The sequence below is a fragment of the Scophthalmus maximus genome, chromosome 15 (assembly GCF_022379125.1).
Source record: "Scophthalmus maximus strain ysfricsl-2021 chromosome 15, ASM2237912v1, whole genome shotgun sequence".
NCBI lineage: Eukaryota > Metazoa > Chordata > Actinopteri > Pleuronectiformes > Scophthalmidae > Scophthalmus > Scophthalmus maximus.
The window spans coordinates 2,886,472-2,906,113 of record NC_061529.1 but is presented as its reverse complement, the minus strand read 5'-3'; the positions used below and the strand labels follow the sequence as shown (position 1 = coordinate 2,906,113).

General features: G+C 43.4%; 1 protein-coding gene across 3 annotated transcripts in view; it reads right to left on the bottom strand.

Moving 5' to 3' along the window:
• The window catches only part of atrn (attractin), a 111,946-nt gene that overhangs the window by 71,960 nt on the left and 20,344 nt on the right, over positions 1 to 19,642 (bottom strand). For all 3 annotated transcript variants that reach the window (XM_047337543.1, XM_047337542.1, XM_035609641.2), the window contains exons 6-17: positions 18,288 to 18,456; positions 17,481 to 17,571; positions 15,810 to 16,062; positions 15,034 to 15,217; positions 14,139 to 14,293; positions 10,904 to 10,988; positions 6,734 to 6,957; positions 5,344 to 5,465; positions 4,634 to 4,772; positions 4,102 to 4,283; positions 810 to 1,029; positions 490 to 678 (exon numbers count right to left, since the gene is read on the bottom strand). In XM_047337543.1, the coding sequence (XP_047193499.1) occupies positions 490 to 678; positions 810 to 1,029; positions 4,102 to 4,283; positions 4,634 to 4,772; positions 5,344 to 5,465; positions 6,734 to 6,957; positions 10,904 to 10,988; positions 14,139 to 14,293; positions 15,034 to 15,217; positions 15,810 to 16,062; positions 17,481 to 17,571; positions 18,288 to 18,456 (2,013 nt within the window). The remainder of the gene's footprint in view (positions 1 to 489; positions 679 to 809; positions 1,030 to 4,101; positions 4,284 to 4,633; positions 4,773 to 5,343; positions 5,466 to 6,733; positions 6,958 to 10,903; positions 10,989 to 14,138; positions 14,294 to 15,033; positions 15,218 to 15,809; positions 16,063 to 17,480; positions 17,572 to 18,287; positions 18,457 to 19,642) is intronic.

Sequence of the window (19,642 nt, the reverse complement as noted above, 5' to 3'; positions counted from 1 at the left end):
CATCTCAAACCCAAGTAAACATTCATTCATTATTCATATATTGTTGGAAACTTTGTTTATTGAGATATGCCTTCCTGTAGACCTTTTTGCCAACATTCAGTTGACAAAAATATTAAATAAAATTTAAAGCGGAGCGACTGAACGCTTTGTTGATTTCTTTAAAAAAATAAAACTGTTGAAATTATCATAATTTCACAGATATTGAGTTCCTCTGAACAACTCAAAACATTTATTAAATGACGTACTCAATGTCCTACATTGTCCTAAAGCTTCTGGCCACAGTTTTAAATAATTATCAATAAACAATGTTTTTTTTGGCTAGCTTGAATTTTAGTCTACACACTACAAATTTATGAATGAGACTGAATGACAAAAAATATATATATTTTGTTGAATGAACAAAACACTTTCTTTACACTTTCATAATTTCAGATTAAGGCTTTAAATCTATAAGGGAAAAAAAAGACACAGCAGAGTAGTAGATCTTACGTGGACACGAGCTCATGGTGTACCACTCCATACACTGTCCGAAGGGGAACGAGGCCACGTAGGCGTTGGAGTCGACGCACTGCTTCATGTTGCTGCACCACATGCACTCCGAGCTGCTGCTGCTGGTGCATTCGCTGCAGGTGGTCCGCATGGCGCACGGCGTCCGGCACTGCTTGGCACTGTGGTTGGCTGGGGGACATTGAGAAATTACAAAATCAAGTTATGTTTAAGCTCATGAAAGAGTTTGGATTCACAGATTGTTTTTTAGCAGAGATGTCTCAGTGGGAAGGTCAAAATGAATACGGCCGTGTGAATCCAACCTGGCCGTTCACAGAGGCTGCCGTTCACCGGGTTGATGCAGGTCTGAGCCTTCAGGCCGCTGGACGCCGGCTCGGCCAGGTAGCCGCAGAAGCCGGCGTCGCTCGGCTCCCCGGGCAGCCACTGCAGGCTGGTGTTGGTGAAGGGCGACATGTCCTCCCAGCACCAGTACGACACGTTAATCTTCCGCAGGCCCACCCAGGGCGTCACCGAGGCCTTGTACTGTACAACAAGCAGAGGACCAGAGTCAGAACGGGGATTTTATCTTGAATGTGTTCGGAGTCAGTCAAATTTCTTCTATTCTGTAACTGCCCCCTTGTTGATTTTTAACTCAATCAGCCTGTCAACCAGCTTAGTTGAAGGCATCTGCCAAACTGTCAAGTTTCAGGAAATAATGAAAATTTGAAATCTCCAAAAAGGCGTTTGGTGAGGTCACATTGACTTTGACCTCAGAAAGAGGAAAAGTTTCGGCAAATTTAAAGGAAATTCCCTCAATGTGTTCCCTGTGATATCGTCTTTACGACGGCGGGAGAGAGACGGACAACCCCCGAATACAAAATTTCACAGACATATCTGTAATCGGCGCTTATGTTTACCGATTTGAAATCTAGTAAGCAATGCAGGAAAAAATAGTGCATTTATGTTTACATTTTACGTAAAATAGATTATGTTTATTTTCTTAATTGACGTTTTATACATTTGGTTGTATTTGTTATTTATGATAAAGTTTATGCTTAAACTAAAATATCCAGCCTCAATTATATTTCTTTGTCATAAAGGTTTTAAACGACATCTTAGGAATCATTACAGGAATCGTGTCGATGTATCGTATTGTAAATCTTGTACACTAAATAAAAAACATTCATCACTGTGTGATGTTGACAAAAATCTCTTCAAATGTTCACTAAAAAAGGTTGAGTGCACCAAGTTAAGTGCCAGTTACTGCGTAGCTGAAGACTGATGTGACATTTTGTTGAAAATCAATGACAGAGACACATTTTAATAGCAATCATTTTCCTTTTTCCCCCCGAGAAATTACAACTCCGCCCGGCTGCGAGGAAGCAACAGAAAAGAAAGAAAAAAAAACATGTCAGAGCAATTTCTCCTGTACTGACATAAATTCCAGCGGACTGACTGCGCGGCTATAAAACGCAGGTTTTACTCCACTGGACGTGCGAGACTCGAGTTATCTGTCCCATCTCCAATCAATGGCCACGCTGTTCTGCAGGAGTAGTAAACAACGAGAGCTCAATCTCTCACAGACGTGACTCAAATTACTGTTCTATTGGGTTTTACTTTACTTTTTCTCTCGGATTGATTGATGGCGTCTGGGGAACAAAAGGTTGGAGCTGCTAAACGCCACCGACAATGTCAATGGAACGCGACGGGGAAGATTTGTGAAGCATGTTTCGGCGTCTCATTGGCGGCAAAGAGTTTAACCGTGGAACTGGACAGAGCTTTAATTCGTCTCACAAACATTTCCCTTAACCGACAACGAGAAATGAGACTCGTCTGTTGACTAAGCTTCAGCTTTACATCCGGAGACTCCAGGAAACTGTGTAGGATCACGAGCGTCCTCGGTGAGGGATTGTAGTGTTTGCACCTGCTGGGTGAACTACACAGACGCTGCAGCAGCAGCAGCGCAGCTGGAGACGTTTCATTTTTAGTGCAGAGTGGGATGTTGGAGCTCTACTCCCAAAGATGCTTTTCAACACATTTGGGATTTATGTAACATTCGTCAGTGAACTCAAAAGTGTGGGGAACTAAAATATTTAGACAGATTTAGCTGCGATTAGACACCCCCCGAATAAACAGCATAAAAATCTGAGACACAAATATCTACAGTAATTATTAATTGAGGAATTGTGATAGTATGAATCCTTTTTTTAAGTCCTTTCTCAGAGGCCTTCCAGGAGGAACAAAGCCCCTTTCAACCAACAGGGACCTGGTTCTTTTCAGGGTTATTTCAACTTGTAGCCGTGTAGTGAACCGTCCTGACGTATAAAGGCAGTAAACAGTAGTGGCAAGATGGCAGAGTGCATCTACTACCTGCCAGCGTTTTACCTTTAAAAAACAAACATGGACGAATTAACATTTATTGCCATCATCCATTATTCTGTCCTCTATTTTCATATAGGGTTAGAGGGTATAACTTGATTGATCGAGGATTAATTTGCAGCATAAAATCCATAAATCTGGGAAACATACCTAACAGAGAGACCAAGGAGAGGACTTTTAAATTTGGCTGATTTATAGTCAAAAACAAAAAATGATTTCAGGAGAGAATCGTCTGTACTTTTTTCCCGCTTGAAAAACGAGAGCAACAACTGATTCATTATCAAAACAGCGGCAACAGAGCGAGAGCTGCTGTTACTGTTTACTCTCCCTCCACAAAATGTCCTGCAGTGAGTTTATACCAGTGAGTTTCACAGTTTTAGACCCGTCTGACTAAAAAAGCTGAATTTGGCCTCAGTGCTGCTGCATTCATATGTACAGTTTGAAGCAACAGTTCAGCATATAGTGAAATATTAAATTACATTGCACGTTCACATTGCAAACAACTGCTACAGGGTGCAGGATCAAAGCTACAAGGTCAGTCAAATAGTTTCAAATATAAATACAAATCCACGACAATAAATCCCCAGGTGCTGTTTTGCTTCTTCTATCAGCATTTTTTTTCTGCATCTGTTATGTCCATGTGCAAACTTTCAAATCATGGAACGACACCCGACTACACTGTACATCCGCTCTCCTTCACATCGATAGACGTGCGACCTGCATGCGATGAAATAAACAGGGGCTCGTGATGGCGAGTCGATTTCGTTGGGGATGGATTTCTGTGTAGTGTTTGCTCTGACGGAGCGAGTAAGCGATGTCGGAGCTCTGAAGATTGTATCTTGTTAATGTGAGATTTGTTTCACGCTCACTGGTCCAAAAATGACAGACAAAAAGGATCCGACCCGAGTTCACCCGCAGACTGAAAAAAATAACTAGAAGAAGCTAACACAAAGATATCCAAGTTCAAAAACTGGTTTCTTTTGGGATTTTTGTAGTTTCCTTTCTGATTTGTGTGTCACTTCTTGACAAAAACCTGTCAAATAGTTTTTAACCATCTCTTTATTCATTTAACCATTATTGTATCCTTCAGTCATTGGCTGATAAGATCTTCTTTCTGTTATTATCTACTTTATCTCTATTTTCTGCTAATGCGATGACTCTGTTGTCAGGCGAGAGGGGGGGTAATCAGCGTTTCATCTAATCTGTACAGTAAGTACAGTCACTCCTCCTCCTTACCACCACGCTCATGATCTGCAGCTCCTTCAGGACAAAGTCCACCTTCTTCTGCGTGGTGAGCGAGGCCAGCACGGCGTTGTGGCTCCTGCAGGCCAGCTTGGCGTTGTCGTACGAGTCCTTGGCCGTGATGAACTTCAGACACGAGTTGCTCACCAGGTGCCAGCTCTCCCCGCACACGTTCTCTGCAGTGGAGAGAGAACGGACGAGGAGTCGGTGATAAGACAGGTCGGCATTTGTAGGCTGACGTGAATGTTGATAGCATGTTGGTGGAGCAAAACGGTATTAATCTTTTTTGGGGGGGTTATACACCTTTGTATATTTGATTTGTGTTTGCTTGTTTGATTTTTTAATCATAGAGAAATTAGCGGCTTCTTTTATTGACACTTCATCCCTAATTCTCGGAAAGGAAGCTGGTGAACAAATTCTTCTAATAAATCGCAAGATAAAATCATAAGTATAACACCCAGGTCCCCCTATGTATGCAGTGAATGTATGTATATGTCTGTGATTTTTAATTTCTCGCCACAGTCACCTGGCAGTGAGATGCACTCCTGGTTGCGAGGATCCCACTGACAGTTCTGGTCCACGGCGCAGCTCTTGCAGCTGGTTTTCTTGTTGCACACATATGAGGGGTTGTCCCTGGGGCAAAGGTCGTACTCCCCTATTGCTCCCTGGGAGAAAAGAAAGCAAATAAAAATAAATAACTGGCATTTAAGTCCAAGACTCTAAGAACCAAAATTACACATTTCATGCTCAATAAATAACTCCCACGCCTGCAAGATGAAACGGCAATTCATTATGAATGGAACACCAAATAATTCATGATTTTGCGAAGATTATGAGTTTTTAAACTGAAAGGGACGTGGTTGGAAATTTTGTGTGTGTGTGTCTGACAGCATTGATTTCATCACAGATTGATAAGAAACAGATACAGAGTTGGACACAAGAATGTGCTGCATCAGCTCTTTGCTTTGTCATTATCCAAATGTGTCGTGTCCCAATCTACGAACAGGGGAAACGAAATGAAGGAAACGAAATGATTGTAACAACATTTATGTAAAACACCAAAAACTTTGTGCAACTGGCTGCAGGAACTCAGAAGTGTCTGAGCGTTCATCATTCAAAGAGCCAGGAGACCACTGACAATACATCTTAACACCATATAGATTTGATTTAAATATGTGAGATGAAAAAACAAATAACAAAGAGTCAAAGTGCTCGACGCCCAGGTTCCCGTCTCACCGTAGCCGAGGTGCAGTTGCTTCCCAGAGACACGCACAGGCCCAAGCACCACTGGCAGCCGTTGGTGTTGGCGGTGCAGCTGTAGCAGTCGGTGTACTGGTCACATCTCTCGCTGTCGGCGTCTGCACAGTGTGGAAGACAGAAATAATAACAACAGTGTTGTTGTTGTTATTTAGAACTCATATCAACGACGCTGCACGTCCTCGGGGTCCTTTACAATACACATGCCAAGTGTGAAGTCAATAGGAAATTGGCTGTTGAAAAATGGAGGAGAATTGATTGCGTCCAAAAACAATTTTCCATCCAAGATAAACACTTAAGATGCTTATTCCAACCAAGTTTGTTTAAATAAACTAATTCATGATCATATTAAATCGATGTAGACTCTTTACACATGTTTTCTGGGTAATTAGGGAGCTAACGTGAAACCTCTGGATATTAAGTATTAATGTAGCGTTTCAGCTACAGCGGTTTTCTATCCGAGGACGTGACCTGCAGCCTTAAAATGAAAAGCGCAGGGGACTATTTGCTTCCTGTTTTGTTTCTCACACGACAAGCGTAAGCAATTCTGTTTTCTGCCAGATCAGTCGACACTTCTTGGACATGAGGTTACTTCTGGGGGAAAATGAGGCGGGTCGACTGCCAGACAGCGGCAGAGAGCAGGAGGGGCCTCCCCGGTATTAAATGTGGCTGAAAGATATTCCAGGGCACAGTTTCCATCTGCCGGCATCTTCTGTGGACGCCGGCACCGGAAAATGAGACCAGCCGCGTTCCGAGAAACTGAGGAATTCTTCTTTTCTTTTTTCTTTTTTTCTGTGACAAATAGCAAATAGCAAACGGAAGAGAATTCTCAGCGGGAAGTGGAGAGACCTGGCTGATCTGTCCTTGGTGATTAACCTCCTCCTGTCCTATCAGACACACCTGACACACACAAGGGCTGTAGGACTGGGACAAACAAGGGACATTCAGGTCAGTAAAACTGAGGAAAAATAGAATATCCTCATATTGGAGGAGCTGAAACCATAAATAAATCCGAATAAATCAGTTAAACAGCTAGTAAAACTGTGATTTATGATGATTTGTTAATCAATCAACTGTGTTCAGCGTCGGGACAGTTTTCTGAAGATGCATCAAGGCCACGTCCTCTGCATCTGAAAGCCTCTCACGTCCCCGGGGGGTTGTCTGTAATTTTTTGCCATTTTTCGCTCTTTGAAGTGTAAGACTTCCTCAGTCTGTGACAAACAAGCTGCTTTGTGTCACTCAAATGCATCTCACCGCACGTCAGTGCTGCGACTGCAAATGAGCTCTGTGCAGACACTCGAGCAACACGGGCAGACTCTTAACAACCGCCTGGTGTTAGTTCCATGTGGCAGGAGATGGCGTCACCTACATGATCTTGTGTTGCAGGAGGCCGGAAGCTGCAGCGGTTCAGCACCGACGGCGTCGCTCTCCCAGGGAAGGCAGGCGCCCCGGGTGCTGTTCCACACGCAGTGGATCCCCGGCCAGGCCTGGCTGCAGGACGCCTGGCTGGTGAAGGCCGAGCAGCTGGGCGAGGTGTACGTGAGGACGTCGCTGAGCAGCAGGCTGTTGAAGCCGCCGAACACGTACATCACACTGCGGGACAAAAAGAGGAGGGAATGGGTTTCAGAGGTGTATGGGAGAACGAGGTGACGAGAGGCAAGTAAGTAAGTGAGAGGAGACGATTTCTAACAAGCAATTTTCTTCAGTTTCTGCCTTTTTGTGCAGTGCTCCTTAGTGCTCCTCTTCTGTGGGCCTCAACCCGCCACACAAGTCTGCTAAATCACCATCAAGGGATCACTTCCTGTGTGGACTGACCCTCCAGACGCCCCCTTCTTTAAGTGCGTGTGCCTTTAGATGCCAGGTCCAGGTCATATTTGAACAACTTTCTCCACCGGCTTCTGTTCAGCTGCAGGGATTACTTTGCTAGCATGAGTCGGTGTGTACATGTGTGTGAGTTTGAGTGTGTGTGTGAGTTTGAGTGTGTGTGTGTGTGTGTGTGTGTGTGTGTGTGTGTGTGTGTGTGTGGTGGCGTCGGCAGGGAATGGTGGATGGGTAATTTGCACCACACCGCTCAAAAGTCCCCTTGGATCATGGAGGTCACACTTCAAGCTGTTCACTCCGGACTTCCTGCTGAGTGCACGGATCGGGGGGGGGGGGGGGGATTAGTCTTTCCGAGAACCACGTCACTTCGCCGCTACTTTCTTACTCATTTAAAGGATGTCAGAGTCATTGCAGAAGAGAAAGGGGCAACCGAGACGGAGTTCATGAAGAATTACAGATACAGTATATTCTGACTCACATTTAAATTGTACATATTTTAAGATAAGTGCCTCTTAAGCCGTTTTCAGACAGGAACTCAGGAAATTGGTTCCGGACATTTTCTGTATTTGACAAAAAAAATTAAAAGCAGCAGGAGATTGGCCAAGTCAAATGCATTCAAATTCAACGGGAACATTTCCAGAACATTTTGTGGCGTCTGTAGAGCAGCAAGAGGCAGGAAGTGATCATAATTCCGCCTCATGTTAACAGTTATCAATACGTCCACTGGCTCTCTGTGAAAGTTTCCAGAGGTTTTCCTTCTGTATTCTCACAGGGGATCTCTCGGACATTCTCCGGAAATTTTAAAAGCGGGCTGGCAGGAAAAGTGCAGGAAAATGTTCGGACTTACAGTATCATTTATAGTATATTAATTTATCAGTATATTTCTGAACGCAGCTTTAGAGTGCTGACCTGTCCAGGACGTCTCGCCCAATGTCAGGGAGATGACATCACAAAGGAGAACCTGGTTATAGCTAAGGGAAGGATGGATGTAGAGCAACATCTCTTTCCAGAAATACTGTTGTTGTACCTCTGGATAAACACACCAGACCATTTCTAGGACGTGTAAATGGACGACCCTCACAGTTTTTATATCCTTTGTTCTGAAAGGTGTAAAGCCAAATTAATTAGTTATTACAACCATTTTATGAGTAGCACTGTGCAAGACAATGCTATTCATAAATGTATGAGTGAGCTGGATTCAGACCAAGAAACTCTTTGAAAATAAGAAAATCAATACTCAGATCTAAAGAAGTATAGATATTAAAGAATTGAGGTAATGTGATGTTGTTTGTTTTGTCTCACTGAAGCAGGATTGAGTTAACGTCTCCTTCACAAGCTCTCGCAACATCAGTGGTCCGTCTCAATGTTCAAACTCGTACTCGACCTTCAAGACTTCGTCTTCCTCACGTTGCCGCCTTAATCTTCAGTGAGTTCATTTTCTTTAGTATGACTGTTTTTTTTGCGGTCTACATTTTCCATTTTCTTCTCTTTATTACGCATTTTATCTTTTCTTTTTTTTTGCTATTAGGCCTTACAGTGAAATTGCTTCTTTTTTTAAAATATATTTTCTATCCAAAGGAAGAATGTTCAAAATAAAGCTCGATATCTCTGCTCTTGAGCTCATCTGAATTTGATTGATGAATAAATTGATGCATGAACAAACTCCTAATTGCTCCTGGGGAACAGGAGCGCCTCAAACAGTGGCTGGTGATTGGTGTAAATATTTGATGCGTTCTCTACAACAGGATGTATGATTTGAATATGGATCACTGTGCCTTGCTCTGCTGGCAGAGCAGATAATACTAACCGATGACTCATCCCTTCTGATCAGCGCATCATCCCCATAACAATCTACTCATATCACAGACTAATAATCAAATGTCACGTATTAACACACAGGAAAGGATTCTTTTCCCAAGTTAGTTTTTTCTTCTTCTGCAAGTTGTCTTTGGTTGGGTTTTCCTTTTTTCCGTCATTTTTTCGGTTCATATTGATTCGCACGTTCGCATCAGTATCGGAACATCTCAACCCTCGTGTGATGAGTTTGTCCTGTACTTGGAAAAACACAGTTCTGTTCTGAACTTTTTTTCTCCTCCGTCAGCAACTGTTTCAGTTTAAAACTTCAGACGCCCATGACCAGCTCTACTCATTTGAAAGCCGTCATTTTCAATCACCCCTCCTCCCCAACCAAACGAGTGGATATATCACTTTACTTTAATCTATTTCCCCGTGTTTCCCCTCCTGTAGCCTCGGCAGAGTGTCTGCAGTTTGCAAATTGTTCCTGCAACAATGTTCCGCGTTCACAGAGATGCGGTCATGAATAAAAGAACCGGGCGGGAGGAGGGAGCCGAGGAAACTTCTGGGTAATTTCCCAGTAGAACAGCTGAAAACTCCCATAATGTCAAATAAAAGAAAAATCACACATCGCGCCCACCTCATATTAACATCTAATGCAGATACTGAACACGTTTGGCTGCATGTTCAATTTCAACACGGCTTTAAATACCATGAGTGCATCATTAAACATGTGTGGGCCACGGTGGGAATAAAACCTGTCACGCTGGTCTCTAAATTCACTCAGGGAAACTAGGTTACTGAGAGAAATCAGGTTACAGCAGCAAATCAAAGAGTGTGTTTACACACACTGCAGCAGATCGTCGGATTTCTCCCCTGCTCGCTCACTACATATCTTAACCGAGACTAATACATTTTTAATGTATCAGCAATATACAGATAGAGGACAAATTCAAAAGGAAAAACAACAATAAAAAACCTTATATGATGATGGTGGAGGAAAGTGCTGTTTAAGTAAACTTCCCATATCCAGTCTCCCCATGTTCCGTTTCAGATCGGGTGACTGCAGAGGCCACATCGTTTTCAAACTTCCCACAGTATTCAGAGACGCCTCATTAGGCCTGTCACGATAATTACGTTATCAACTTATCGTACGATACATGAATATGAACTCAATACATTTTTATTGACCTCAATTATAGCCAGTTTGTTGACATAAGAATGAATGTCAACAACAGTCCAGCAAAGTCTCGCTGCTTCTGTCCTCTCATCTGTTCTCGTCGTGTGATGAATATGTTACTGGTTTGGTCTACAAAATGTCAGAGAATAAGGAATTCTTCTAAAAGGCACCATGTCTTCAAATTGTTTGTTTTGTCTGAGTTCTAAACACAAGTCTAAACTTTGGATAACGTTTCTGTCAGCGGCATCAAAAATCGTGTAGGACGACCAATAGGCCTATATTGCAAACTCACATGATTCAGTATCAAAAAATGACTGATGATAATATTGTTTTATAGTGATAATTTCTGGGTCAATACATCGTGCAACAAAGAGCGGTTATCATGACATCCCTACGCCACATGTCCCGCTTGGAAATATCTGCATTTCATACGACAACTTATCAATTTGAAATCCACCTTCATGACAGAAGAGTTTTTATTCCATGCTCCCAGTACTTGAACCAAAAAGCGGAAAAGCTTCAAATAGATGTCTCTGAATATCACAGGTGTTGGTTAACAACACCTGTGATATTCAACCAACTTATTATGATATAAGTATGATATTCGTGTGATACTATATAATTTCTAATTTCATTTTTTACTTTGGCTAAAAATACTAAGCAAAATAAGATTAAAACATTTCAGTTGAAGAAAAAAAATCCTGAGCAGCACTCTGCTTCTTAAGTGCTGCATTAACGATTTACCTGTCGCTGAAGACTGCAGAGTGCCCAAAGCGGTTGACGTCATTGTAGAGGTCTGGTCGAGGCAGCACTGTCCACTCATCACACGCTGGAATAAAAAAAGAAGACACCGAGAGGTCAGACTGTTGTTGACCTGCTCCCACGTATTCAATCACACGCGTCCTCAGCAGTTGACACGCCACGGGTGGCGAGCGAGACCTTTGACAGCTCATATCCTGTTGTCCATCAACAACTCAAAAAAAATGTCCTTGACTGAGGCACAGGCTGTGTATTTAAAAAAAGAGCAGTTTCTGTTTCTTTTCTTTTTCAGGAAGGTTTTCTTTTATTCGATGATTGAGAAAAACAGAATAGTTGGACTAGTTGTTTTGACGCTGTGATACTCCAACATTCTGGTCTGGGTTTTTTCTCCTTATATAAACCGTAAATAAAGATAAAGTGAAGCCAAAACATCTGGATCGCCCCCTGGTGGCCGGCTGCAGTATAGATTATTATCCCTGCCTCCTCCATGTTAGCAGATGGGAGTACACGTTAAATAAACTTATTTTTTTAATATAAATGTTTCTGTCATTTTAGGTAGTTCATTTTCAGAGTTTTAATTAGTTATTTGATCTCCATAAAAACTGTCTGAAATATATCGACAGAGAGCGAAGACTGGCTCGAGCTCAACACCATTTTCACTAATGTAGGGACTCTGGCTCCATGGTAAATTGACTGTATTAATACTTAGTGCTTTTTCTAGTCTTATAGACCACTCAAAGAGCTTTTCAGCACAAGTCACATCTATTAATGTAATCATCTACATGATTTTCTATCACATTCATACACAGCCGGAAGAGCCGCCAGAGGCAATTCAGAGTTAAGTGTCTTGCCCAAGGACACGTCGGCATGTGGATTGGTGGACGACTCACTCCTGAGCCACAGCCGGCCTTCAGGTTTGATTTTAAATGAAGCCCCTACAGAATGTGACCCAGAGTGTTCACCTAACACGTCTTTACAGACAAAAAACAAAAACCCACGACAGTCAGAACCTGGCATGTGAGTCTGAAAGTCAAAAGCTGCAGGAGCACAGAGGAGCGACTGCAGTACATCACCTTCAGTTAGCACAATGCAGTTGCAAGTCATCATGGTTCGCCCCCAGAGGAGGGATTGAACGTCTGGCTGAGAGCGAGGGCACATTCACAGGTAGGCAGTGCCCTCTGGTGTCGCAGGCCCGGTACTGCAGGTTTGTGCGTTGCCCTTTTCAGAGCAGGGATTTATTACAACACCAATGTCAGGAGAGCGGACGGCCCGTGACTTCCACGCTCTAATTGAGTCGGGCTTGTTAAGGAGGAGCAATTAGTCCTGGATGTGCGTCCATCTCCACTGTAATTACCAGACAATTACAGAGCTGCTGCTGACAGCAATCCTGTAGCTGGTGTTGTTCAATGACAAAATCATACAGAGGAATGAGTGGCGAGGGAGGACAATAGAGGTCAAAACTGAGGAAAAAAACAAAAACATGTTTTAAGAGTTTTGAAATCCTCCTGCAGGGGAAATCATTGAAAACTATTTCTCTCCTACACTGACCAACGTGAGAGGAGTTGGTCTCGTTGTGCCGATCAAGTGAGGAGGACATGTTGTTTGATAAATGTATAAATGGGGGAAACTTTGCAGAGGATTAAATTCGTGCGATGCCTCCAGAACGTGCAGCCGCTTCCTTCACCTTCACGCCACCGGGGGAACAAGGGACGTCTGGAGGTGTTTTAGTGCCAACGTGCAGTTCTTATGAACAAAAGTCGATTGCACAGGGAGGGAGGGAGGAATAAGGAGGAGGAGGAGGAGGAGGAAGGGGGAGGCTCGTGCCCCCTTAGATTGTAATTCCGCTGCCTGTCAATCATCTTTGTAATGACAGAAAAACAGAATGTCCCGGGGGTCAGTCGGTTGGCCCAAAGGGAATTCTCCCGTCCAGACGAGAGTGAAGTCTCCCGTTAATGAGCGGCTCGTGACATGGCTGCAGAAGGAAGAGGACGCTCGGTTCGCAACAACGTTCGCTGGGCAGAGAACGAAATGAGGACGGTTTCTGAACAGACTGACTTTAAACTGTGTTATAATGAGAATGCAATTAAAGAGTAAACAAAAACATCTTTCTGTCACTCTTGTCTGCTTCTTCACACCAGTGCCACTCTTCCCTCTGCTGGTGAGCGACTGTGTCACAGGAGCTGAGGGTTAAGTATCCTTATTAAGGGGCAATTTAACATCAAAAAAGAGGTGAGAGAAGAAGAATAAACACCAGGTTCAACATTTACATTCGTGAAATGAACGGCTCCCGAGGCCTCGAGAGTGAATCTCAGACTGATGGAGTAAAGTGTTAACTGTAGCTCCCGGGGGGAACGTTCTCTGAATTCTCCTCTGAAAAACTCTCCCCTAAAGACCATATGCTGTTTTTTTTTAAATGGTTGCAATGTGAATAAAACACGGTAGGCAGGCAAACTGATACACTATTCTTAGCTGTGTTTAATTCTATCAATTAACTCACAGCAGCTTTTATGAGGAGCAGGGGAGTTTTTCTTCTGATCGACTCCCTGACAACTAACTAACTAACTAACAAGGCTTTTAAGGATTTTCAGCTTATGCCTGGAAACTGAACAGACTAACTGGATATTAGGGCTGCCAACACGCTGCAGGTAAGTATATATATATATATATATATATATATATATATATATATATATATATATATGTACTTTACGCCGACACGCGCATGAGTTTTCAGGTGTGTTATTGTAGACGGGGATAAAACCTGACGAGGTAGCTTGTTTTGAAACGCCGTTTCAAAAATGAAAACATAGTAGTCCGGCTGTAGCAAAAGGCAGAAAACAGGTTTAAAAATGCACATACACGTGATGTGTAAAATAATTCTGCAAGTGCTTGAACATGAGCTGAGAGTGTGAGCAGGTTGCTGGGAAAAAAAAAAAAACTACACACCACCATCGTTAGTTGTCTTTTGTATGAAAAGTGGGCTGTGGTTTACATGGAGTAGTGACATTTGACCTCCTGTGGCCTCAGTGGAGCCGTTCGGCGTCCAACAACAAAACACTGCGGCTGCTCCGAGGAGCTCCCAGGTGTGAGCACGCGCCCCCGGATGAATGCAAAGCAGCTCAGTGCGGAAAAAAACAAACTAAAAAAGATGATGCATGCTCAGCAGAAGTGGGGCTGGGAAAGCGGACTGCAGGAGCATCCGTGTGTGTGTGTTACAGACCCAGACTGTAGGCCAGGAAGTCGGAGGAGAAGCACTTGGCGCCGTGGCTCATGGACGTGTCGTTGTGCGTGTTTCCTCCAAACACCAGCATCGCGCCGCTCACGATGACCGCCGTGTGGAGGTATCGGAAGAAGCCGCTGTCTCTCAGGATGGTCCTGACACGAAGGCACAGCGACGGTCGTTACACACAGTTACATGTCACTGTCACTAAGAAAAGCAACATGGCTGCTTGAGGATGAGCTTCATCTGCGTGACACCAACCTGCTACTGTGGAAACTGTTATTTTTGTATTTTGCAATATTTTATAATTTCTTTGGCTAAGTTTTCAATGTGCTAATTCACATTTTTAAATTGCAAATGTACAATTATTTATTTTAAAAGCTAAATAATATCCTCACAAGCAAAGTGCAAATACCCAAATTGCAAGTTTCAATGCTTATTACTACACAAACAGATAAATAGATCAATGCAACACCAAATGACAATGACATTTCTCCTCACTTTAACATCATTACTCAGGTAATCATCCATTTTCAACATAATCACTTATTAAATTATCACTGCCGCCATATTATTTCATCTGTCAAATGTATTTAGCTTCTGTGACTACAGTGTAAATGGTTTAATATTATATTTTGTTGTGATTATTTCTATAACTCTAGGCTACTGCAGACTTCGTTTTCATGCAAATTTGTTTCTCAATGACGAGCTCCTAATTCAAAGTGCTGTCTGCTGGCATTTCCTCGTCACAGCACTTTATTTGAATTATTTTATAGGCCTCAAGAGGCCTAAAATTTACAGTTTCTCAAAAGAGAAAAAAAAATTACAAGAAAACAATATTCAGTGTCAGCAAGAAGCTCCTTTGGATCACTGTCAACAAACAGAAGCCCCTCACCATTTACTCTTGTCCACGTCGAACTTGTACAGGTCTCCGGCCAGGCCGTACTTGTTGGCGCTGAAGGCCTTGTAGCCACCGTGGATGTAAATGGCACCGGTGCCGGGGTCGAACACGCTGCTGTGGCCGTAGCCGCCCTGAACCAGGGCACCATCTGTGGGCACCATGCGCCACGTGTTCTTGGCTGGAGGGTTAAACAAACGTGTTTTAACTGAGCGACAGAGAACGAGCGTCAAGTGACCACAATATAATGACACACCAGAGAGAAATTGGAGGAAAAAAATACAGTTAGGTTGTTGAAGTGTTTGTGGGGGATTGAGACTTTGGTACCAGCAGGAATGTAGAGTTTTTTATAAATAAAAAAGAGAAAAACTAATAACAAAATACGGTATTAATGCTCATAAAATGCACAAAAGTAGTAGCAGATTTTATCGGTTAGATTGCAGGTGCACACTTGTCCGTCAGAGTTAAAGTGGAGGTTAAATTAATCCAATCTTCTCAGACAAGATTGGATTCTAGATGACAGAGAGACCTCTTAATGAAGTTTGGTTTCCTGCCAGCGTGTTTTGGAGGATTAGATGAACACCCGAGTCCAATACCCGTTAGCTTCAAGCTTTTGGCAGCCAGTGTTAATTTCCTGTTGTTGTAAACCGTTATATTGGACACTCGCACCCAGAGCCAAGGTTATTACCTCGAGCAAGGGCAAAGAGACACATGGCAGAAATGAGCATTGAACCTAAAACTTCCAACACTGTCTCTCTACACGTGCAGCTTACCGATGTCGTACTCCTGCACCTGGCTGATGTAACCGTACAGAGGACAGTGTCCAAACAGAACCAGCATGACGGGGCCGCCCCCGCCCTCCTGATTGGAGGGCACGATGTGGGCAGAGTGTCCCACCACAGCGTACTGCTCCTTGGCCCGGGGGCTCAGGAGGACCCAGGTCTGGTTCTGGATGTAGAAAACCCAGAGCTGACTGGACACGTTTCCTGTGGAGTCGATCTTTCCTCCGTACATGTAGATCTTTCCCTGATGGGAGCGAAGACAAAAACGGTGTAGCATAAATATGGAGAAGTCACAAAACTAAATAGATATGGAGGACATAAAACATGAGGGATAGATTTTGTTACACATCATGTTCATGGGGAAGTGGGCTTTAGAATAAATTTAAGTGCTGGTGAGTAAATGTAAGTGGCTGCATCCATGTTACTACGTTTATGTTTTATGTTTTAAAATAAATATGATCCCCGTCCAGACGACCGCCTTAGGTCCGTATCAGACGCGATATATCGCAAATCACATGACCACTCACATCCACTTGGCATGTGTTTGTGCCAGTGTAAACAGGAAGCAGATTGTCTACTCTGCTGTCGGTTGCTTGGTTACAGAAAATACAAATAATGAGAAAGAACCATGTTGAGAAGTTAGATTAGGGATTTGTTTTCTTGGCACGGCGACGAGGTGGAACTGTTACTGACAGTAACAAACGTTTTTTCCTTCAGCGCTGGTAGTCGCGTCTTGACCGATAAGAACCAATCACGTAGTGAATGCAGGGCGACTGTGTTATCGCTGCCAAACGTCTCAGTTTCTGCTCGTCCAGACTTCAATGCAGCCCCGGAGTTTTCAAACTAAATCAGTGGCGAGCAGAGTTTCCAAATGGTCTCATTAGTATTGAGAGCTCTCGTTGGGTCGTTCAGATTGTGACCTTCAGTTTTGTGCTTTATTTTTTTAGGTAAACAAAAGAAAGGAAAAAGTGACTGTTATGACAAAAATGTGTCCCTAAACTTTCCCATTTAATATTTAGCTCAATGACAAATTAAAAAAAAAAATTCCCCAGTGCGTCAATTGTTCGTTTCAAGGTGAGACAGAAAGAGTCGAGGGTACGTGAACCGGTACATTACCCCTGGCTGCGAGACTTTCATCGGTTCTTTTCGTTATGTATCAACACGGATTCGATTTCAGATTTCCACATTAACTTTCGAGACACATTCACACACCGTGATGAAGTCTGTGCGTTTGCAAACACTGCGACTCGCGCTCGGTTTCTCCCAAACCACAGAGCAGACACACTGCGTCTTCCTTCTCTCTAATTTATTATTCCATCAGCGGCTCCTAACAGTCTTTCTTTGGCAGAGAGGAAAACTGCTCCGCCACTCCACCGCAGTATATCAAAAACCCAGAGATCTGGATATTAGTTCCAGACAACAAACAGACACACCGCTGAAAGCATAAATAACAGGGCAGGGAGTTTGTAATGTTCCTGCGAGTGTCGAGATTTAATTAAGTCGTCGTCTGTTACGCTCACGTCCTCTTTGAAGTCATATTCATGGTACGCTGAGGCCGAGCTGGCAGGAACAACAGACGCATAAAATGCACAGTAATAAGAGTGAATAATAGTGTCATATTGTGTTGTGTGGGTATAAATCATCCCCCTCCCCTCCACAAACCTCATGCAGAGCCAGCGAGTGGCCGTATCGTGGGGTGACAGTATTGACGGAGGGGTCGAGGGTCATCCAACTGTTGCTGCTGAGGTTGTACCTGCAGAGGCCGAGAGAACGGGAAGGTGCAGTGAGTAGGATATATATGAATGTATATGTCCTGAATCTTATCCGTCTCTTCATGAGCCCCAACATGTGAACCCTGCTCTCATCGCGAGCTTTGATCGACAGGCTTTCGTTTAGGGGCAGTCGTATCATCTTTTCTCACATAACGTAGAAAAGCATTGTTCTCAGTTAACCCTCAACAGCACAACTGTGTTTTGACTAAACCATAAAGTGACACTGCGAATGAGATTTAGATTTTTGTCCAGTCATAATATGTCAAAGCAACAAATATAAGAAGTTGGCTGAAAGATCCTTTGAAGCCTCACATGATAGACCCTGGGCGGAAAGAAAAAAAAGACCTTTGCCCTCAATCAAACCGTAAAACCAAAACACGAGTCGAGGGAATCCGTGTGATCTTCCTGGGTGGGGTTCAGGGCGAGGAGCCTCTCCTGTAATTTCATGGTTTTTAATGACATCCTTCACTCGCCGTCTGTGATGAAGCTCTGATCTGTTACTTGTTGATTTTTCCCAACTGTCAGGAGGTCCCGTGGCTTCTGCCTGACGACGCTGACAGCCCCAGTATTACCTTAGCACTCGGTGTAACCGGGCATTGCGAGTATAAAAATAATTGCATTTCTGCCACAGAGACACTCTGCGCTTTCAAAAGAACATCAGTCGACTGCGGACGCTCCCAGAGGAAAGTGTACTCACGCTTTGACCATGTGATAGTCGGAGGCGTTGAAGACGTAGCCCCCGATGACCCACATGATGCCCTGGTCCACCACGGCCTTGTGGGCGGCCCTGGCCAGCCCGGCCTCGGTGTACTCCTCCCGGCACCAGAAAGAGGAGTTGGCAGGCGCTGGGACGGAGCAGTCTGGACCTAAAGGGATGGAAACCAAGAGAGAGAGAGAGAGAGGGGGGGAAAAAAAAAATCAAGGCTCTAGGGGAGATTCAATGATTCAAGGAGCTCCGTGGTTTCTTTTTCTGCACTTATGATAAACATGATTAACAAGCCCCAACCGAACCTTTTAGGGGATCATTAAACCAGATATCCTTGATAGAGGAAAAAACTAAACTTCCTGCATTACTTAGATGATTAAACTTCCACAGGCGTCATTAGTTCACATTAATCTGCAACAGTCAGGCAGAGTGAACAAAAAACTGCAGCCATCTGCTCTCAAAGAATCGACTGTGTAGTTGAACAACACATGATCCAAAATATTCAAGAAAATCTTATTTCTATTCAAGTTATGAAAGCGAGATTTTAGAGGAAGAGCAGAGAAGCTAAAGAAGCATTTTTAGAACTGATGATGCAGGTGCGGAAGAAAGTGGATCATAACGCTTTTGAAAGAAAAATGTATGAATTATGGAATTTTTATTTGACGTTTGAAGAAATAAATATTTAAGGTCTTTTATTGATTTGAGTGGAATAACTCTTTAAATACAGACGGCTGTAGCCAAAGCCACATTCCCCTGTTACCGGACAAGAACAATAACTGGAGCATAAACCGGAATCAGTCATGAATGAAAGGAAAAAGGATTCAGAGAAGTTTTTTCAAGGCAAACAACCTCCACGCCAGAAATAGAAATACAAAGTTATTTCCCTCGTCGATCGTTTGAATCACACAGGTTCTGCTGAAGTTGTCTGTCCGCCCTGACCCGACGACAGATGCAGATAAAACATTCACCAACTAATTAGAAGTCATCTCTCCATTGTACGAGCAGAAACAGGATGTCAACCACTGAGGGGGGAGGGAGTTCCCCATTGATCATTATCAAAACAATGCAGACGGCGGCCCACGTGACAGGACAGGAACTGTTGTGATCCACTGCAACAATCAAGGTCACATCAAGCGATCCTCCCTTCTGTTTTTGGTCAGCGGCCAGAGAAAATCCTCCCCCAGTGGCTAATATCATTCAGTCTGACTCCAGCATCAACTAAAGCAAACAAAAAGTAATTACCTCTGCACCTCTGTGGCATTTCCTTTAAATAAAACAAAAGGGTGGTCTTCGCCTCGCTTTTAAAAGAGGCAATTTGTTAGAGGAGAGAGGAGCTGAATGCAAGC